The 23,066-nt window shown below is 41.2% G+C and overlaps 1 protein-coding gene across 8 annotated transcripts in view; it reads left to right on the plus strand.

Moving 5' to 3' along the window:
• Positions 1-23,066, plus strand: part of PCCA (propionyl-CoA carboxylase subunit alpha) — a 448,216-nt gene that overhangs the window by 324,781 nt on the left and 100,369 nt on the right. For all 8 annotated transcript variants that reach the window (XM_032151213.2, XM_032151217.2, XM_058438035.1 and 5 more), the window contains one exon: positions 13,378-13,476. In XM_032151213.2, coding sequence (XP_032007104.1) covers positions 13,378-13,476 — 99 coding nt within the window. The remainder of the gene's footprint in view (positions 1-13,377; positions 13,477-23,066) is intronic.

Raw genomic sequence — 23,066 nt, forward strand, 5'->3', positions numbered from 1 at the left:
TTTTAAAACCAGAGTCTTCCTTGAGATGTAATGGGCACAGAGTAAATGGCTAATTGTTAGCTTATTCCCTGGATGGATGTGATGAGTGGGTCTGGGGCATCAGTTTCTATATCTCACCTTTACCTATCAAAGAAATTGGGACAAACCATGATAGCAAACAAATGAAAAGAAAAAGGAGTTTTTATTGTTCATGCTTACAAAAGAATCCTGTTAATCAATTTGTAATCCACCAATTATTTCGGGAATAAAATAGTAGCAAATAAACTTAAGATACAAACATAAAACTATTAAATATGTTATTTGTATTATAATGTAAAATATAATTAATATTTTAGTATGTACATATTAGGAATAATGTCACTGGTGGCCACAGAGGCTAAAAAACAGAATGCAAACCTGCTGGAAAATCCTTGGTAGATAGGAGCATAGAAAACAGAGTATCAGATACATTTACTGTTGGCCAGGAGAAATTGACTACTAGGGGAAATTCTGAGTGTCTAAGGATAGTACTAGAATGCTAAACAGTCACAGATAATAATATAAAGTAGGTAGGATTAACAAGAAACAGCACATCACAGTCACAATGTATGGGAATTAGGCAAAGGAAATACGTAGCCATCTTTATGGATGTCTTATAGTCCACTTAGATAATAGATGTGTTCTGTGGTGGTAAACCACCAGCTTAGGTAATGGGATTTATTGGAGGACATCAGTGGTAGCAAAATACATATGAAATCAAAAGCAGTAAATACTAATAGGAATCTGATGAAATTAAGAGAATAAATAATGGAGGAGGTATTAGTGAAGAACAAGAAAAATTGAAGAACAGTAAAAGTAGGCATGCTTGGAAAAGGAGAAAAATAGATCTCTAATAATCATTTTTGGGGAGGAGTATAGAGCATCACTAAGTTGAACTACCACCAACAGCCAGCATTCATTGAGGGCTTATTATGTACTAGGTGCTGTTCTAAGGGCTTGACTTCATTCCTCACAACCACTCCTTTTTTTTTTTTTTTTTTGAGACGGAGTCTTGCTCTGTCGCCCAGGCTGGAGTGCAGTGGTGTGATCTCGGCTCACTGCAAGCTCCGCCTCCCGGGTTCACGCCATTCTCCTGCCTCAGCCTCCCAAGTAGCTGGGACTACAGGCAGCCGCCACTACGCCCGGCTAGTTTTTTGTATTTTTTTAGTAGAGACGGGGTTTCACCATGTTAGCCAGGATGGTCTCCATCTCCTGACCTCGTGATTCACCCGCCTTGGCCTCCCAAAATGCTGGGATTACAGGCGTGAGCCACCGCGCCCGGCCTACAACCACTCCTTGAATGTGCATTTTACATATGAGAAAATGGAGACATGAACAATTAGATAACTTGTGGAACTGAGGTTCAAACACAAGCATTGTGACCATTGATGGCAATACTGCATAGAAACACAGGATTCCACCATAATCAGGTAGGGGAGCAAAAGGCAGTTTCAATTGTTCTTTATGTAAGGAACTCATCTACCTGGAGTTATTCATTAAGCTGATATAATTTACAGTGTGATCTGCAGAGAATGACCTTATCACACCAATCCAAAAGAAACTACTACTATAATTAAACTGTGGGCAAAATAATGTAGGATATTTTTGTAGACCGTAAAACTGAAATTAAAGTTGTTACTGATCAATTAATGAGGTGATAATTAAACAGAAACTAGCCAACCTGATTGTATACCAATACCTAAAATTTGTTTTTGCAGTTCACATCCTTTGAGATATATTTAATTACATTTATAACATATGCATATTTAATATAATCTTTTGTGACAGATTGACAGATCTTCACTATCATTATGTGTAATTCCTCTTGATGTTTTTGTCATTATTACATATATATTTGGGAGAGAAATAAAAGGCCGTTTCCAAGGTGATGGTGATAAAGAGCAAACTTATAAAAATGGTTGCCTCCTTTTGTTTGTATAAAACAACCATCTCATTTCCCTCTGGGAGGTCATTAGAGGTATGATAGCTCTATTTTGAAATAATATTTTAGTAAATAGGAAAGCAGGGTAAAGAAAGCCTCCCCTTTTTGTGTTAAGGTTTAAAACTGTGTTATAGTTTATACTAAAACATTAAGAATCAATTATTATAAGAGCATTAAATTGTTTGAATTTTGTCATGCTTTGCCTAGAAATAAGCACTGAAGCGAGTGACTTAGCAACGTTATTAGATCTACTAAATAATTGGAAATGTATGTGCTTATTGTCAGCATCTTGGCTTTTTAGAATTTTAAAGTGTGTTTGTGCTTTACATCTCTAGTTGCAGTTTATGTAGAATTTAGTGAACTATAATAACGTTGGATGGTGGTAATATCACAATTTAATTAACTGCATAGCATACAAAGTTCTTTGTTAATGGGGAATGGGATATACCTCATCTATTTGATACATAATTTAATAATCATGCTTTTTGTTAGCAGTAGTTAAGTGATAAGAACTAAAAAGAAGCAATAAACATCTCCATCTCTGAAACAGTCTTACAAATATGCAGTGAGCATCTACTATATACAAGCACTGTATCTTCATATTTAGATTACATTTGCTATTTTGCTTTTCACATGTGAACTTAAGTGAAATACTCTAAGGAGTATTGCAAGGTAATTGCCCCTATAAATTGCATAATTTATATGGCTCTTTAATTTTTTCAGATGTAAAATGGGAGGAGGAGAGTGTTGAGTTGGAGTGTATTATTTCTAGGATTCTTTCTAGCCCACAAGTCGAATCAGAAAACAGTGGCTTGTGCCTGTAATCTCAGCACTTTGGAAGGCTCAGGTGAGAGGATTGCTTGAGGCCAGGAGATCGAGACCAGCCTGGGCACATAGCGAGACCTCACCTCTACAAAGAAAAAAAAAAAAAAAAATTAGCCAGACATGGTGGCAAACATCTGTAATCCCAGCTACTCAACCCGCTGATGTGGGCAAATTGCTTGAGCCCAGGGGGTTGAGGCTGCAGTGAGGTGGATCCCACCACTGCTTTCCTGCCTGGGTGACAGAGTGAGACCCTGTCTCCAAAACAAAACAAAGCAATCAGAAATGTACAGATCTTTTTCCACAGTTTGTGCAGAACAGTCACTTTTAAGATATACTATGAAAGCCTATTAAAGGAGCAGGAACTAGTTATTCCTTTCTGAGAATTCGTTATAACTTGACCAACAAATTGGTTTTTTATCCTTCATATCATCTTCAGAAGTAGAAGCAAGATATATGATCAAAGTCTTTTTAAAAATAGCAGAATATCTGGGTTTTTATTTTATATTTTCACTCTGTACAATGCTAATCTCCTTAACATTTGATGACAAAGAAAAAACTCAGAATTTGTGTATGACAAAAAGGATGACTTATGAGGTGAATCAAAAACACTTTTTACAGTCTCTGTCTTCCTAAAGTTTATTATTATTGGAAATGGTTTTTTGGCAAATATTTTGTTTTGTAAGTTTTACATTTCTAAAGTTGAATAAAATTAAATGTTTAGCAGGTGCTTGTTGTAATAGAACCTATAATATTTTAACTATGTCATGAGGTATCTCTGAGGAAGTGTTTCTTTTTTGTTTTTTAATGGTAAAGGATGTCGGTAATCTCTCTCAAATGTCAAATTAATTTAGGGTGTGTACTTTCTTTTTCCCTATGATGACGTAGATAGGAAAATCGAATGTTCCAAACAACTCATGGAAAATGTTCCACTTCAGCATTATTTGTACCACAAATGCAGTGAAATGCTTTTAATGGAATCCAGAGTGATAGGTGGATTATGACATGTGGGGAGATGCCTTCTTGAAGTAGGACATAAATCATGTTTTTTTTTTTTCTTTTTTCTTTTTCTGAGACGGAGTCTCGCTCTGTCGCCCAGGCTGGAGTGCAGTGGCATGATCTCAGCTCACTACAACCTCTACCTCCTGGGTTCAAGCAGTTCTCAGCCTCTTGAGTAGCTGGGATTACAGGTGCCCGCCACCATTCCCAGCTAATTTTTGTATTTTTAGTAGAGACAGAAGTTTCACCATGTTGGCCAGGCTAGTCTCGAACTCTTGACCTCAAGTACTCCGCCCCCCTTGGCCTCCCAAAGTTCTGGGATTAGAGGCGTGAGCCACCGTGCCCAGCCAAATCATGTTTTTGAACTTGTTTTAAATGTGTGTGTGTGTGTGTGTGTGTGTGTGTGTGTGTGTGTGTATTTTTTTATGGAGTTTTGCTCTGTTGCCCAGGCTAGAGTGCAATGGCATGATCTCAGCTCACAGCTCACATGATCTTGCCTCAGTGGAGGTAACCTCCGCCTTCCGGGTTCCAGTGACCCCAGCCTCCTGAGTAGCTGGGATTACAGACACCTGCCACCACGCCCAACTGATTTTTGTATTTTTAATAGAGACGGGGTTTCACCATCTTGGCCAGGCTGATCTCGAACTCCTGGCCCCGTAATCTACCCGCCTTGGCCTTCCAAAGTGCTGGGATTACAGGTGCGTGAGCCACCACACCTGGCCAGTATTATGTATATTCTTTTTGTTTGTTTGTTTGTTTTGAGATGGAGTTTTGCTCTTGTTGTCCAGGCTGGAGTGCAATGGCACGATCTCAGCTTACTGCAACCTCTGCCTCCCAGGTTCAAGCAATTCTCCTGCCTCAGCCTCCCGAGTAGCTGGGATTACAGGCATGTGCCGCCACGCCTGGCTAATTTTGTATTTTTAGTAGAGACGGGGTTTCTCCATTTTGGGCAGGCTAGTCTTGAACTCCCAACCTCAGGTGATCCGCCCGCCTTGGCCTCCCAAAGTGCTGAGATTATAGGCGTGAGCCACCATGCCCGGCCTGTCATGTATATTCTTATTATAAATAATTTTCAACCAAACTGATCTGTTTGGTTAAGCTGGGGAAAGTTTTCAGAAAATAGAGTACACTGAGATGAATTTCATGAACTGTACCCACCAAAGCTTTGTCCTGGTTAATTCAAATTTATAATGCCAATAGTTTAAATTAGCATTTAGCCTTTAAGTCATGGTGGAATGGTGAGACATATGATGTTTTTATACCAAACACTCCGTGCTCCATGTCTTTTTTGGAGTTTACACTTTTCAGAAACAGGCGGCACTTGCATGTGTTTATTTCCCCTTTATCTCTGTTTTAGTGAATGATTGGTTTCATCTTTACAAAGATTATTCTGGCTGTATTGGGGAGAACCAGTTGGAGATGTGGAAGATGTATGTGGGGAGGCCAGAGTATCACGGCAGTCTGCCTGAGAGATGCAGTGGCCGGAGTTTGGGCTAAGGTGTTATTGGTAGAGACGGAGGGAATTTGCGGTATTTGAAAGCCACTCCAGCCTCCATTATTTCTAATTCTGTGTCCTCTACCCTTCTCTGTCATCTCTCCACTGCCTCCCAGCCCCTTCCACTGTGCCCCTGGTATTGCCCACTTTCAGACCAACAGCCTTTTGTATCAGCCTTTTCTGGAATGTTCCACTAATTACTTACCCTAACTAAAACCATAGGGTAGTTTTGTTCTCATACCTCACGCACCTCCAAGACGGGAGGTGAGATTACTTTCCTCCTCATGTCATTCAAGACGACTGTTCCACTCTTTTTTGTAAGCCCTTTCTTTTTTGAAATCACATCATCAGTCTTCACTACCTCATCTTCCTCTTGGCAACCTTCAGGTCCCCTTCCCTGTATCCCTCTCCCTGCACGTGAAGACCAGCAGCCACTTCCTGGTCTGTCTGTTTCCATACAATCATTATTCCCTGTATTTTCTCTCCATCCACAGACACCACTCCTGGTTTTACATCCTTTATCCAATCCCTGGCCTGGCATTATAGTCACTCACTCATGAATACCCTTAACTGCTCACTCCTTCATTCTTCCATCAGTCTCAAACTTAGAGGAACTCTGCCTCCACTTTCTGTATGCCTGCGCATGAGCACCTTACCATTGCTGGTGAACGTCACATACCAAGGGCACAGTCCCATCGTTACATGCGTCTGCTGGCCAGGGCCAGCTGAGCATCCTACACTGGGCAGCAGGGTTGCTGTTTCTCTGATAACTTCTCCTCCCTTATCCTCAGTGACTCCTTCCTGTCTTCACCACTGTGTTCACATGTCCCACGTTCCTGCTGCAGCTGACACTACTTCTGAATGTCACTCTTCTCTACACCACCAGGGCTCTAGATCTGATCACCATGACTTTTAGTTTTATTTCCTCTAATTCATTGTCCAAGCTATAGCCTGAATGATCTTTCAAAAATGGACAGTGTGGCTCACGCCTGTAATCCCAGCACTTTTGGAGGCTGAGGTGGGCGGAGATCAGGAGTTCGAGACCAGCCTGGCCAACATGGTGAAACCCCATCTCCACTAAAAATACAAAATATTAGCCGGGCATGGTGGTGTACACCTGTAATCCCAGCTACTTGGGAGGCTGAGGTGGGAGAATCGTTGGAACCCAGGCAGTGGAGGTTGTAGTGAGCCAAGATCGTGCCATTGTACCCCAGCCTGGACAAGAGAGTGAGACTCCACCTCCAAAAATAAAACAAAAAAAAGGACAGCAGACAATGGCTCTCTGCAGGTGGGACCCATTCATGTTTCCCACTCCTGTCCCTGTTGTTCAAGAGCCAGCCTCCCCTTCTCTCTGCTCCATCCACACAAGTTTCAAACCAGCTCTTTCTCACTTCAGGGTTTTGTTTTGTTTTTAAATGTGATATTCCTTCCAGAGTATTCCCACACACCCATCACTAGCATACATAACTAATTCCTACCCACCCTTCCAGTCTTTGCTCAAGATCACCTCCTCAGAGAGGTCCTTCTTCCTGCCAACAAGTAAAGAATAATGAAAATTCAGAAGAGGCAATAGAAATTGGCTGGGTGTGATGGCTCACGCCTGTAATCCCAGCACTTTGGGAGGCCGAGGTGGGCGGATCACTTGAGGTCAGAAGTTTGACACCAGCCTGGCCAACATTGGTGAAACCCCATCTCTACTAAAAATACAAAAATTAGCCAGGTGTGGTGGTGGGTGCCTGTAATCCCAGCTACTCAGGAGGCTGAGGTAGAAGAATTGTGTGAACCTGGGAGGCGGAGGCTGCAGTGGGCCAAGATTGTACCACTGTACTCTAGCCTGGGCAACAGAGTGAGACTTTGTCTCAAAAAAAAAAAAAAAAAAAAAAAGAAAAGAAATTGCTGAAGATTTGTGACTTTTCACAATACAGTTTTAGTAGTCAGATTATAGAAGGTTATGGGGAAAGGTGTACGGTAAGAAAATAGCTACGGAGAACTTGTTCTAGAACCTGTCAGAGAAGGGAAGAGACATGGTTAGGGAGCTATGGAGTTGTGCGTGCGTTTGAAAGCAGAGGCGAGACGCCAGTGTAGACTGAAAGCTGAAGAACAGTGAAGTTAAAAGGATTAACTAAGAAGCAGAGAGGGCATGAGATATGAGTAAAGGAAAGAGCATGGCTGGTGAGGCAAGAAAATGAGGACTTGGGCCTAAGGCTTCGATTTCAGTAAAGAGAAGAAGTCATCTGCTGAGAGTGGGGGGCAGGGTTATAATTAATGTAAGTTTGGTGCACTTGAGTCCTTGGTCAGTTTCAGGGCAAATTATAAAATCTTTGTTTATGTTAGCGTTGCTGCTAAACACCTCTAGCGTTGTGTCTTTGGATAGTTTATGAAATACAGAGATTTTTGTTTAATTTAAAATACTCCAGTGTGTTCACAGTGCTAAGACATTTTGATAATATTGTCTGCCTTGAAAGGAGCAGATTTTACTTGTGCCCCAGGATATTATGTGATTTATCACTTCACTTTTGGCCTATTTTTCTTTTTATCCCCACACTGAATTTGATTTAATTTGTTAGCTTTTATTGTCAATTAAAGGAAAAATGTTAAAAAGTTCTAACCTCAAACAGAGGTATGTGAGCAAAACACTCACTTTATAATATTGGAAACAGCCATATTAGAAATTAAATGTCTAAGGCCGGATGTGGTGGCTCACGCCTGTAATCTCAACACTTTGGGAGGCCAAGGTGGGAGGATTGCTTGAGCCCAGGAATTCGGGACCAGCCCTGGCAACATAATGAGAACCTGTGTCTCCAAAATCAATCAATCAATCAATCAATCAATCAATCAATCAATCTAGAGGTGGTAGCTTGTGCCTGTAGCCCCAGCTACATGGGAGGCTGAGGTGGGAGGATCACTTGAGCCTGGGAGGTCAAGGCTCAGTGAGCCATGATCATGCCACTGCACTCCAGCCTGGGTGACAGAGTGAGGCCCTGTCTCAAAAAAACAAAGACAGTAACCATCTAAATACATCTGAAATAAAAGGGCTTTGTAACCACAGAATTATAGATGTAGCAGAGATGTTTGACCTTGTTAGTTCAGGTCTCTCTTTTTCAGATGAGGAAGAGAGATTATCTGAAACACATTGTAAAATTTGGTGTTGTAGGTTGAAGTCTGTAAATCTACAACCAGAGAAATAAAAATTAGTATCCACCTGTTAACTCAAATGCAGTTTTAAAAAAACAGCTACTATTTATTGTGTGCCTACTAGTGAAAGGTCTGAAGTGGTTGTTGATTGCATATTGTAATGACAGAGAAAATGAGCACACTTCACTTGAAAAAAAAAACTGTAGAGTGGACGTAGTGGCTCATGCCTGTAATCCCAGTACTTTGGGAGGCCGTGGCGGGCCAGTAATCTGAGGTCAGGAGTTTGCGACCAGCCTGGCCATCATGGTGAAACACCGTCTCTACTAACAGTGCAAAAATTAGCCGGGCCTGGTGGCAGGCGCCTGTAATTCCAGCTACTCAGGAGGCTGAGACACGAGAATCACTTGAACCCGGGAGGTGGACGGAGGTTGCAGTGAGCTGAGATCACGACACTGTGCTCCAGCATGGTCCACAGAGTGAGGCCCTGTCTCTAAAAGAAAAAAATAATAATAATGTAGTGTATGTATATACGGTATAAAATTCAAAAAGTCCAAATGGATTTGTGGTGAAAAACAAGCCTCCCTTTCATCCCTGTTCCTCAGCTATTCTGTTCCTCTTAAGCATTTGTCCAGAGATACTCTTTGCATTTAAAAACACACATGTATGGTTATTTTTTTCTTAAAAAAATGATAGCACAGTGTATACACTATTCTGTATTTTCTTGAAGATGGTTTCAAATCAGTATGTATAGAGATGACTGATTTTTTTAAAGAAGGGGCACTAAGTTTTTACATTCTACAGAATATATATTTATTTGATATACTTTAAGAAAACCTTTGCTGGGTGTAAAATTGGGGGACAACATTTCCTTTTTTTAGTACTTAGACCATATTGCTGTGTGGTCTTCTGTATCTGTGTTGCTTTTGAGAAATTAGGCTGACCTGAGTTTTTTTCCTTTCTTGTACATGATTTCTTATTTCTTTCTTTTTTCTTTTTTTTTTGAGATGGAGTCTCGCTCTGTTGTGCAGGCTGGAGTGCGGTGGTGCGATCTCAGCTCACTGCAACCTCCCCCTCCCAGGTTCAAGCGATTCTCCTGCCTCAGCCTCCCGAGTAGCTGGGACTACAGGCACCCGCTACCATGCCCAGCGAATTTTTGTGTTTTTAGTTGAGATGAGGTTTCACCATGTTGGTCAGGCTGGTCTCAATCTCCTGACCTTAGGTGATCCGCCCACCTCGGCCTCCCAAAGTACTGGGATTACAGGCGTGAGCCACCACGCCCGGCCATGATTTTTTATTTCTAACTTAATACCTCCATACTTTCTTTTTATTCTTTTCTTTTCTTTTTTCTTTTTCTTTTCCTTTTCCTTTTCCTGTCTTCTTTCTTTCTTTCTTTCTTTTTCTTCCTTTCCTTTCCTTTCCTTTCCTTTCCTTTCCTTTCCTTTCCTTTCCTTTCCTTTCCTTTCCTTTCTTTTCTTTTCTTTTCTTTCTTTCTTCCTTTTTGACAGCATTTTGCTCTGTCGTCCAGCCTGGAGTACAGTGGCAAAATCATGGTTCAGTGTAGGTTGGAAGGCCTGGGCTCAAGCAATCTCCCCTGCCTCAGACTCCTGAGTAGCTGAGACTACGGGCACTGGCCATCATGCCTTGGCTAATTAAAAAAATTTTTTTTTTGTAGAGATGGGGTCTCACTTTGTTGCCCAGGCTGGTTTCAAACTCCTGGCTTCAAGCAGTCCTCCTGCCTGGGCCTCCCAAAGTGCTGGGCTTACAGGCGTGAGCCAACATGCCTGGCCATAATTCTTTCTCTAGCCTTAAAGTTCTATAAACATAATCAATCCACAAATTCCAGGTTTTATTGTTTTATTTATTTTGACAAGTTTTATCCTATTATATATCTTGGAATGTACATTTGTTCTTTTTGCTTTGTGAGCCTCTTTGGACAGTTACATATTCTTTCTACCCTCCTTCCTCCTCCATATCTGTTGTCTTCTCAGTAAATTGGTTTTATATTGTTAGTCTTATCTATTTCATTTTATATGATTTCTCCAGTCCTTATCTTTCTTTTTAGTCACATTCTATTTTTGGTTCCTTCTTAATGTGACTTTTATCTCAATAACGTTATTTTTCTCTCCATTTTTTTCTGAGTTCTATCAGCTTGACTTTCATTTCCTTCTGTTGTTGTATAATCTCTTCTTTGAACCTTTGTTTTTCTTCTTTGAGCTCTTTTTTTATTTTATTTTTTTTTAAGAGGGGTCACGTTTCCTATGGTTGCCTTTGAGACTTTGGAGAACTATTTATCTGAACTCTTCCTGTGTTTCTTTGAGTAGTTCTTGTGTTATATGCTACTAATTTACCCTTTTTCTGAGTTTTTTTTTTTTTTTTTTCCAAATTGTATGCAGACATCCAGTATTGGTTGTTTTCTGAGTGTTGTTTATGTTGAAATAGGGCGGGAGGGTAGGTGAAGCAGGCTACAGCCTTTTTTTTTGGACATGTTACTTAGTCATTTCTCACCAAATCTGTTCTTTAGTTTGAAAGGGTAGGCTGGTTCTTCGTGTCAGAGTCTATCACGAAATGTCCCCTCCACTCTACATCTGCCCCTTCAGTCACCCTTGACTGAAGAGTTGCATGTACACAGTGGATCTGGCATAGTAACAAGGATTCTTTGGTTCAGCCAGCCCACCTTTCTCTGGTATTAACCTGTGGTTCAAAGAGACGTTCTCTACTTCTGCTATGGCCTATACTTCCATCTAGATTCCCTCCTTGGATGCTAGCATCAGTAGAATCACTGTATCTCTTATTGTGCATTATGTATCTGTGTATGCTGGAAGCCTGAGGAGGCCTGTGATGGCTTTCCACACATCCCTTTCCCCACTTAGTACTGGCAGATAGTTTTCAGTTTATGATCTGGAGTCATGATAGCTTCCTTGTTTCAGTTGTGTAGTGAAGTTGCAAATTTCTGTGTAGATGATGAAATGTAGTGTATTTGCTATCACCTATCATCTTTGTCAGTGGCCCTCTACCTTTAGTAGTGGATGGTGGGAAGAAAAATTTGTGAGTAAACAGGATCTTGGCGTCTGTTGGTTTAAACAGTCTCTTTGGGGTAATGTGTTTCAGTTTTCTTCTATCCCCAGCTTCTGCTGAGGTGAGGTCTGGGAGCAGTGAGAGGGGCCTTTGGGAATGATGGTCAGATCTGCCTCGCAGCGCTGGCATGGGGAGAACGTAGACTCACACGCAGTCCTCCTGAGGCTTTGCTACGAGGGCGTGGGTTGGTGACCACTGAGTAACGACTCACGCTGTTTAGGCTTTGAAAGCCTTGAGGAGGCTTCTGCTGTCCTTAGACCTACTACAGTCGGCCCTCTGTATCCATGGGCTCCGCATCTGTGGATCCAACCAACTGCAGATATTTGGGGGGGCGGGGAGGAAAAGATTTGGATCTGTACTGAATAGGTACAGCCTTTTTTTCCCCCATCTTTATTCCCTAAACAATAGAGGATAACAACTATTTAGATAGCATTTACATTGTATTAGGTATTATAATTCAAAGGTATTATAGGTAATCTAGAGATGATTCAAAGTATATGGAAGAATGTGCATGGGTTAGATGCAAATACTACACCATTTTATATCGGGGACTTCAGCATCCCCAGCTTTTGGTATCTGCAGGGCGGGGCGGGGATGGTGCTCCTGGAACCCGTCTCCCATGGATTCCAAGGATCAACTGTATTTGCCTGCAGTCATGATGGAGTTCCCCATACTGTGTGGTCTTCGTCCTGACCCAGACCTTCACTGGTCAGAACTTCTGGATTCCTATCACGATGTACTTGGGTTATTTGCCCAGCCCCTCCCTCCAGCCATGCTGTGCTGTTGCTGCCACGCCATATTCAGAATGCCACAAAACTGAGCCCTGGGCTTCACTGCGAGCCTGCAGCCTCCCCTACACTGTGTCCCAGAAGCAGACCTCTCACCTGGATATTTTTAGGGCACCTGATACTTGACAGAATGTTTTCAGCAATCTTTGTCCACTGCCACCCCTGCCCTGTCCCCAAGGGTCCCCAGAAGAGGAAATAGTAAGGTCTCTGATAATCTGATTTTAATGAGTATCTTTTAAGACAAATGAGTGATAGTGGGGGAATTGTTAGGGATCATATATCATAGTTCCGCTGCAGGTTTATTTGGAAACTTGAGCAAGCTTAAGTATCACCTTGTTAGGTTGTCTACCATATAATAATAATGTCATCTGTAAGCCTCTCATATTAAAGAGTTAGTGAAAGGAAGAAAACCAATAGTACTTTCATTTTAAATTAGCTATGATTTTTAAATTTCCATTACTTTTATATTTATTTGGAAATTATTTTTTTTTCTTTTACGAGTATCCCTGTTTTGAAAGATTATGGGTCTGTTTTGCATATTCATGAAGGATGACTGGATGAAATCAGTCATTTATGATTGACAGAAATATGACAACTTTGCAAAGTTTGAATGGACTTCTGATATTCAACACCAAAGAATTTTGTCTAATTAAAGCTTCTGTTTAATTAAGATAACAATGCATAGTCCTTCATTAAAATTAACACAGAAAAAGTTCTTCCTTGGTCCTTGGAGAGGATATTATATGCAAGCCCTGTTGTGTGGGTTGCAAGATGTCACTGGAATTTATATGCATTACTTGTCTAATTGCAGTAAATGTAGCATGTCCAGATAGGTTTCGAGTTAGAAGCCTGTTTGTTACTTACGGAAATCATTTGAAGCCTCAGTACCCAGAGGCAGCTGTTCACAGGTCCTTCACCTCTCCCCAGAGATGACTGGGAAGACGCTGTTGTTGGACCCTGTCTTTCATGGCTGGAGCAGTAAACATGACAGGTTGTTTGGGAGCCATCTGTTTAAAATGGCTGCTGCTTTGTATGCAGCAATGAACTTGAGATCAGTTTTCTGTCTTTCTTCATGGTAATGGTCTTATTTGGTGTCACAACAGGTGGAAGTTGATGGGTCGAAACTAAATGTGACCAGCACATGGAACCTGGCTTCGCCCTTACTGTCTGTCAGCGTTGATGGCACTCAGAGGACTGTCCAGGTGAGTGTTGTAAGGATTTCCTTAGAAGGCCTCCTCAAGTCCAGAATCCTTGTCAGCACCTGTGTGGCTAATACTTAGAGCTACAGGAGGGAAAAGCTGTATTTTATTCACCTTGTACTTTTTACAGTTGAAAACTTTTTATTTTCTTATTTTAGAGGATCTGAAGTGTCAACCTGAGCAGTTAATGTTTTCTTTTTTTCAGACAATCCAAGAAGGTTCATGTATTGTACTTTGTTATAAACAAGGAATTCTGCAGGCTTTTCTAAAAATACTAGATTCGCTATTTTGTTTTTTTTTTCCTCTGTGGGTTTTTAGTTGTAAAATACAACTTACTTTGTTACCTTTCTTTTCCGTGCAGTTGAAATTACGTAGTGTTAGGCTAGCAAAACGTGTTATTCAGGTTGACTTTCCACGGCTCGCTTTTGTCCTTTAAAAATTTAGTAATCTTATTCATCTTTCTTTTCACCTCAATATAAAATGTCCTGCCTTGAGGAGATGCCTTGGAACCCAGTCGATAGAATGTTTTTTGTAACCTGCGACTTCTATTTTGAAGTAGAAAGTTATGAAAAGAGATTCTGCCAGAATTCTTCACCTTGCCTCATATTTGAGGTTTAGCGTTTTAGGAAAAAAAAAAAAATCATGGAACATGTGGCTATCACAGGCTAATAAAAATCTAGCCCCACCCATAGCATTAAATGCTCATTCTTTGTTCTTTTTTATGAAAATCATCTTAACTTGATTTTACACAGGAAACTGGTTTTAAAAACCTTGAGAAATCAGGATAATCACAGATTAAGACTACTTACTCCATACCTGATTCTTATCTACCTCTATGAGAGACTGGGGCAGTGGACTTCATAATCCACAAAAAATATTTGATGACTGAACTGATTTCTAAGTCAGTTTCGATTCATCTATTATCTCTATGGTTCCAAGTAACCTTGAACTCTTGGTAATGAGCCCTATATTTTTTGACTTTGGTTTTGTGACTTGTCCCGGTATATTTTTTCTCATTTTTTAAATTTTCTAACTCCTGTCTTTTCTCATATTTTATAACTTAACTCATATTATATAACTTTATATAATATCAGTATAAATTATGAGGTGAAATATTTTAAGACTCTTGAAAAAATATCACTACATAATTTCACATTACTTAGATCCATGTATTATTATGCTTTAAAAACTGTGGTGCCCGGGTGCAGTGGCTCACGCCTGTAATCCCAGCACTTTGGGAGGCCAAGGCAGGCGGATCACCTGAGTTGAAGAGTTCCAGACCAGCCTGGCCAAAGACGGTGAAACCCTGTCTCCACTACAGATACAAAAATTAGCCGGGTGTGGTGGCGGGCGCCTGTATTCCTAGCTACTCGGGAGGCTAGGGCAGGAGAATCGCTTGAATCTGGGAGATGGACGTTGCAGTGAGCCAGGATCACGCCATTGCACTGCAGCCTGGGCAACAGAACAAGACTCTGTCTCCAAAACAAACAAAACAAAACAAAAACAAACAAACAAAAAACCGTGGTTTTGTTATACTGGTTTATGTTTGGTAGACTGTAAAGTGCGTTGAATATGTTATGGCTCACGTATTTGTGAGAGGGACATAGTGTTAACTCTCAGTAGTCAGAAGAAAGGTACAAACTCCTATTATGCAAATTTTTTGTATTGTGTTACTTTCATCATCTTTTTCAGTGACTGTGCAGATAGTTGTCTTGATGGCACTTTTACATGTAGAATTTATAGCTAGATTAATATGGATATATATGTGGAATAATGAAAAATATTTTCCCTAGGGTAGGGATCATGTTCGGTAAATCCCTTTTTAATCCTGTAAGTACTTTGCTACTAAAAGAATTAATGTGTCTGAAATAAGTGACCCCTTAAAGGCAGATCCCTTGACTCTTAGGAAGAGCTTGTTGCATCAAGTTAAGTACTCTCTAATTGGAAGGAAATAAACTCAGAGAGGTAAATGGTGTACTAGGAAAAACAGTCGTTTGCCTAAAAAAAAAAAAAAAAAAAAAGTAAGGAGAGTTTTTCCTTATGAAAGGGGATGGATTTTATTTACTTTTGTAGGCATTAGCATTGTATTGACTTTTTCCGAAAATGTAATATGGCCCCTATGGAAATAATAACAATTATAGTAATAATAAATAACACACAGTGCTTACTGTGTATCAGGTAGTTTTAAGCATAGTACAGATATGAACTTCTTTGATTTTCACAATTGTATGAAGTAGGTGCTATTTATAATTTTATAAATGAGACAACTGAGGCTCAGAGAAAAGCAAGGGACTTACTCAAGGTCACCAGCTAATAAGAGGTAAAGCCGTGATTTTTTTTTCTTTTTAAATGAGACAGGATCTCACTCTGTCACCCAGGCTAGAGTGCAGTGGCACAATCTGGGCTCACCGCAGCTTTGACCTCTCAGGCTCCAGCGATCCTCCCACCTCAGCCCCCCAGGTAGCTGGGACTACAGGTGTGCCTGCCACCACACCCAGCTAATTTTGTTTATTTTGTAGAGATGAGGCCTCACTATGTTGCCCAGGCTGGTTTGGAACTCCTGGGCTCAAGCAACCCTCCCCTGCACTGACCTCAGCCTACAGCCATGATTTAAATCCGAGCAGTCTTGCTGTAGGTAGGATCCTTGCCATCAAGCATTGCAGGATGCTGAGGCAAGCTGTGTAACTTCCTGGGTATCACAAAGCTAGGAAGAAGCAGAACAGCAACTTGGTCTGTGGCAGTCATGTGTGCTTTCCCCCACTATGCTATAGTACTTTGCGATTTTTCCTGTCAAATTCTTCTTCAAATTATAATTACCTGTCATTCATGCTTTAAACCAGAGATGCTTAAACTTTAATGTGCTTCAGAATCAACTAGAAGCCTTGTGGAAACTCAAGTTGTTGGACTCACCCATAGCTTACTCTGATTTAGCAGGTTTGGGCTAGGTCTGCATTTCTGGCAAGCCCCAGGTAATGCTAATGCTGCCGATCTGGGCCACAGTTGGACACCCTTTGCTTTAAACCTTTGCAGTCAGAGAATGAGCTGAGGAGTGGTGTGCCCCAGCAAGGTGGGTAGGAGCCAAGTCACACGAGCCTTATTAAGGACATAGGACAGGCTCTACTTTATCCCTAGGTCAGTAGGGACCGGTGAAAGAGCTTTCAGTAAGGAAGTGATGATTGAACAGAATTGTAGCTTACAAGGTTTTTTTTGGTTTTTGGCTGCTTTGTGGAGAGTGGCTTGAAGAAGGATGAGGTGAAGATTGCAGGCAAAGAGAGAAGTCAGCAGATGTTAGGGATTCGGAGTTGAGAAGTCTCAGCAGCTGTGGGGATGAGGGCACTGTGTGCAGAAGGGATCTGCAAGCGTGACGGGAAAGAACTGGTGGCTTTACAGTCATCTGCTGATTTCTCTTCTGGCCACCGTTAGCATGGGCAAATCTCCAAATTCTATTCCTGACTCCCCCTTTTCTCTCTCTGCTTGCTTCCTGGGCTGCATTGCTCCAAGAGTTCCAGCTTAACACCTCCAAGCAGATAGCTATGAAATGCAATTATGAGTGTTTGTGTATCTCTTTGCAATTGTTTATGGTAAATTCTGGGAAATAAGGGATGAATATTACCAAAGGTATTTTTCAAGTGATTTTACAGTAATCACTTGAAATTTATTACTGTAGTAATTGATTACTATAGTAATTGTAGCTATTTTAAAGTAATAACTACAATTCTTTTTTCTCTGGATTTTTGAGCATACGTATAAACTTTATATTCTTAAATATTACTAAATATTACTATTTATCATTAACTTGTATCATTAAATTTTATTATTAAACCTCATTTAATATAAAATAATATGTATTATTATTATTATTATTATTATTATTATTATTATGTTTGAGACATAGCCTCCCTCTGTTGCCCAGGTTGGAGTGCAATGGTGCGATCTTAGCTCACTGCAACCTTTGCCTTTTGGGTTCAAGCGACTCTCTTGCCTCAGCCTCTGGAGTAGCTGGGATTACAGACACGCGCTACCACGCCTCGCTAATTTTTGTATTTTTAGTAGAGATGGGGTTTCACCATGTTGGCCAGGCTGGTCTCGAACTCCTGACCTCAGGTGATCCACCTGCCTCAGCCTCCTAAAGTGCTGGGATTACAGGTGTGAGCCATCGCGCCCAGCCAAAAATATGTATTATATCTATATAAAAGCTAAAGAATAACCCAATGAAAACCTGTTTACCCACTACTAGATTTAAAAAAAGAAAACAGGCTGGGCATGGTGGCTCACGCCTGTAATCCCAGCTTTTGGGAGGCCAAAGCAGGTCGATCACCTGAGGTTCAGCGTTCAAGACCAGCCTGACCAATGTTGAGAAACCCCGTCTCTGCTAAAAATACAAAATTAGCCAGGCATGGTGGCACATGCCTGTAATCCCAGCTACTCAGGAGGCTGAGGCAGGAGAATCCCTTGAACCCGGGTTGTGGTGAGCCGAGATGGCGCCATTGCACTCCAGCCTGGGCAACAAGAGCGAAACTCCGTCTCAAAAACAAACAAAAAAACCCAAAACATCATCAGTGCTATTTGTATCATTCTTCCTTGATTAAATCCTCCTTTCCAGTGTCCCTGGAGAACACCATTACGAGTTTTAAATTGATCGCTACCTTGCTTTTCTTTAGGGATATTTATGAATACACCAACACTGGGAACAGTGTCTTGTTGAGCTGCTCTTGTTTTTGAACTTCGTAATTGCCCCCATGCTCTCTGTATTCCTCCAGGAGTTGCCATCTCCGCACCAGCGTGATGTTTGCGAGCCTGGCCCATGTTGCTGCCTATAGCTGCAGTTTATTTACTTCTATACATCATATTAATATACGACAAATTATTTATTCTCCTCTCAATAGACATCTGTGTTATTTTCCTTATTTTGTTGTTACAGTGATGCTTATATGAACACTCTGCTTCTTGTTTCCTCTTGACATAGGAGGTTCTCCAGGTCATGTGCTGGTAGAACAGCCATGCCGTGGGGCCTGTGCTTTCTCATTCCTGCGTGGCAAGGCCAGATGGGTTTCCCTGTGTGGCTGTACCAGCTTATGTGCCCACCAGTAGTGAAGATGATAGTCATAATGAGAACAATGAGCTAACCTTATTCTGTACTTACTGTGCCCGGCACTGACTGTTCTAAGCACTTTGTATGTATGAATTTGCCCAATGCCCCCCAAAACCCAATAAAGTATGTACTAGTGTTATCCCTCATTTTGTATTTGGGAAAACAGAGGCTTGTAGAGGCTAAATTGCTTTCCCATCTGGTAGTAAATAGAAGTGCCAGAATTTGAACCGAGGAATCTGTGCCCTTAACATTTTTTTTTCACATCCTGGTGAACCCTTGGCATTCCCAGACTACTTAGGTTTTTCCTGACTGGTGGGTTTAGATGGCGTCTCATTATGGTTTTAATGTATACTTCCCTGATTAGTATGACAATGAACATTGAAAATGTTCTGTAAAATACCTGCTCATGACTTTTGCCCACTTTTTAAATTGGATTGGCTTTTTCTTATTGACTCATAAAAGTTCTTCCTGTGTTTTGGCTCCTTTTTGTCATATGTCTTGATAAAGTAGCTTGTGTTTTTATTGTTTTAAGTTATCCAAGTGAAGTTTTAAGGCAAGATTTAATGTCAGAATTTTCAATATTTTCCTTTACGGTTTGTGTGTTTTGCATTTGTGTAGATAATCCTCTTCTACTCCTAAGCTCACAAAGATACCTATATTTTCTTTTAAACCTTTTTAAATTATGCTTTTCAAAGTTAACTACTTAATCCTCATGGGATTGATTTTTGTACATGGTGTGAGTGGCTCATGCCTGTAATCCCAGCATTTTGGAAGGCCGAGGTGGGCGGATCACGAGGTCATGAGATCGAGACCATTCTGGCTAACACGGTGAAACCCCGTCTCTACTAAAAAATACAAAAAAATTAGCTGGGCGTGGTGGTGGGTGCCTGTAGTCCCAGCTACTCGGGAGGCTGAGGCAGGAGAATGGTGTGAACCCGGGAGGCAGAGCTTGCAGTGAGCCAAGATCGTGCCACTGCACTCCAGCCTGGGTGACAGAGTGGGACTCCATCTCAAAATTATAATAATAATAAATAAAATAAAATACAGATACCAGGCCAGGTGTGGTGGCTTAAGCCTGTAATCCCAGCACTTTGGGAGGCCTTGGCAGGTGGATCTCCTGAGGTAAGGCATTTGATACCAGACCAGTCTGGCCAACATGGTGAAACCCTGTCTCTACTGAAAATACAAAACATTAACCGGGGATGGTGGTGCACACCTGCAGTCCCAGCTGCTCAAGAGGCTCGACCCCTGCACTCCAGCCTGGGCGACAATGCAAGACTCCATCTCAAAAATAAATAAATAAACAGATAACTCGTTATGCCAGCACAATTTAATGGCAGTCCTGCTTCTCTTCCCTTACTACCTTGCCACCACCTCACCTTTCCAACCCCGAAATTCTTTAAAAGCTGTTTCTGTGATTCTCAATTAATTGTAAATAAAAAGATGATTTTTCGCTTAATACGATCCTCAGTATATTTGCTTCTATGAGCTCTCAGTCAGTTGCACTCTTTCAGTTTTTGTTAATCTTTCGGAAACCCTTAGCCAAGGGCATCAGATGATATTCGAGATACACCTTAGAAAAACATGTTTGTGAATCAAGAGGCAAATTGGGAAGTATTCATTTAGGGAAGTAATGAGAGCTAAACATGGAAAAATAGGTTGGAGGAGCCAGATAGTGAATGAGAGCCTAAAGAATCCATGCTTTTCAGTCAGCAGTGGAGATATTACAACTTTTTGCAGAGTAAAGTAACGTCCATCAAAATGCCGTTGTAGAATATTAATGCGTCCTCATAATAGAGGAGGGGTTAAGGGATTGAAGGGTGGAGATGGAGTTCATTTAGAAGACAATCCTATTACTGCCTTCATCCTTCACTAGGGTGCAAGCAGTGTAGAGAAAAAGGGGGTTGAGTTTGAGAGAAACCTATGTTTCCATGCGTAGAAACCACTTTCTGTTTCTATGAATTTGACTACTGTGGGTATGGGTACTGCCTATAAATGAAATCATATAGTATTTGTCTTTTGTGACTGGCTTATTTCACTTAGCATACTGTCTTCAGGGTTCATCCAGGTTATAGCATGTGACAGGATGTCTTTCCTTTTTATGGCTGAATAATATTCCATTGTGTGAATATACTACATGTTGTTTATCCATTCCTCTGTCAAGGGACATTTGGGTTGTTTCTACCTTTTGGCTGCTGTGAATTATGCTTCCATGAGCATGGGTGTACAGATATCTGTCTGAGTACCCCATTCTTTTGGGTATATACCCAGAAGTGGAATTGCTGGATCATATGGTAATTGTATGTTTAATTTTTTGAGGAAACTCCATAGTTGCTGCACCATTTTACATTCCCATTAGCAGTGCACAATAATTTCAATTTCATGCCATCTTTGTTAACACTTGTTATTTTCTGTTTTATTTTGTTTTTTAATAATAGCCATCCTGTTGGAGGTGAAGTGGTATCTCATTGTGGAGCAGGACTTACCTAGCTAGTAATTGAAGAAGAGGCATTCCGAATACTTCTAGGATGTGCCCTTCCTATATTGGTGTTACTCTGTAACAAGTTCACTGCACAAGTGGCACTTTTTTCAGTCCCAGTAGAAGCAAGTTTCTTAGAGCTGTTTTTTTTTTTAAACCCTTTATCTCAACTTCTTTGCTTCCCATATATAAAACCACATACCATTCTAACAGTCTGTAATGTTGCTACCAGGTAATAAACAAGCCATACTGTATTTGGGAGAGGAGGGTGTGTTTGAAAGTCTAGTTCATTGTAATATCAAAACTGGTAAAACCTCTCCTCTCTAAACTCAGTTTGACCTCACACTGAGAAACCTTTACTAGTGCAGAGGAGAATGTTGCTTTCTTCTTGCTTGCTTTATATTGTAGGGGCAAAAGGGTGTGATCCCGCTCCTCCCCATCATAAGGGTGTCAGTGGCAGACACTCCTATAACAAAAGACAGGTTAACAAGAGAAAAGTATAACTGATTTATTTAATCAAAGTTTTATGTGACATGAGAGTCTTCAGAAAAGAGATCCAAAGATACAAGGAAAGCTGTCCATTTTAATGCTTAGGTTTAATGAAGAATGGGCAGCCGTGTAAAACCGATGGGACAAAGAATGTAAGTGAATGCTAGTAGGCTGAGAGGAACCCAGCAAGGCCTCTGTTCAGACCTTCCCGGCCTCTCTTGTACCATTTCTTCCTCCCAGGTATGGGATAAGACCCATCTGGGATGACAGTCTTATGACCTGCTACTGTTGTAGAGAAGGGTAGGCCAGAGAATTTCTTTATGGGCAGCTCTTAGAAAGGCAGGGAGGGGTTAGAGTCCTGTTTCTAGTTTCATAGTTGTCTTTGCAGGAGAGGAATTCTGATGTCTGTGACTCGTCTCAGGAGAGAATGAGGGGTGAGAGACAGGAGGGCAGAAGGTCAGAGAGATCTTAGTTCTGAGGTTACTTCTGAGGCCTTCACTTTGGGGTATCATTTTCTGAGCCTCAACAATACCCTTTTCTACTTCAGAGCTGCTATATTGGGTCTCTCAGAATTTGCAGTATGGGGTAAAGATGAGAAGAGCCTGGCAGGAAGAACCAGGTTTTCTGGGGCAGAGGCAACCTGGCATTCACTCTCTTGGGGCATGGCAGATGTCCAAAGCTGGCGGGTAGCCCTGGGATACCTTCATGTGGATTTGGGGGAACTTCTCACCTGCAGAACACTTAATGCCTCCTGTCTTTTCCAGTTGCCTTTGGTCTCCTGAGCAACTGCTGTGTTGACTCTGAATGTTCTCATTGGGCATGGTCCCTCATAATGACCCTGCCTGCTTTTCTCCTGCACAATCCACATCTGGCCACAAGAAATAGTAATAAGTCCTTGCCTCACCAAACCAACAAAGTACAAGCTTCTCTTCTTGGTCTGTCTCTAAGAATTTGCATGAATAAGTGATTCTCATGAAGTCGCTTTCACATAACTTAAGGAGTTCAGCCTTAAATTCTAAGCTTAAGAATTCGACCTCCTCAAATTAATTTTCCTCTTTTATTCTTTTGAGGTGGGAGATGGACAGTCACTGGTCCCACAGCTTCCTAGCACATTCTACCAGGTAGCCTTGGCTAGCATCTGACTTAAAGATGTATGGGTACTTGGCATCCACTTCATTTTGTTGCTGAACCCCTGTGATTCCACGAAAAGTAGTGTGTTCATCTGTTCTTATATTGCTATAAAGAAAAACCTGAGACTGCATAATTTATAAAGAGAACGGGTTTAAATGGCTCACGGTTCTGCCAGCTGTACAGGAAGTGTGGTGCCAGCATCTGCTCGGCTTCTGGGGAGGGAGGCCTCAGGGAGCTTCCAATCATGGTGGAGGCAAAGCAGGAGGAGGAGCATCACATGGCAAGAGCAGGAATGAGAGAGAGAGAACTGGGAGGTGCCCCACTCTTTTAAACAACCAAGATCTACCTTCATGACCCAAACACCTCCCACTCGGCCCTACCTGCCATGTTGAGAATCACATT

This window comes from Hylobates moloch, unplaced genomic scaffold, assembly GCF_009828535.3.
Source record: "Hylobates moloch isolate HMO894 unplaced genomic scaffold, HMol_V3 SCAFFOLD_4, whole genome shotgun sequence".
Taxonomy (NCBI): Eukaryota; Metazoa; Chordata; class Mammalia; order Primates; family Hylobatidae; genus Hylobates; species Hylobates moloch.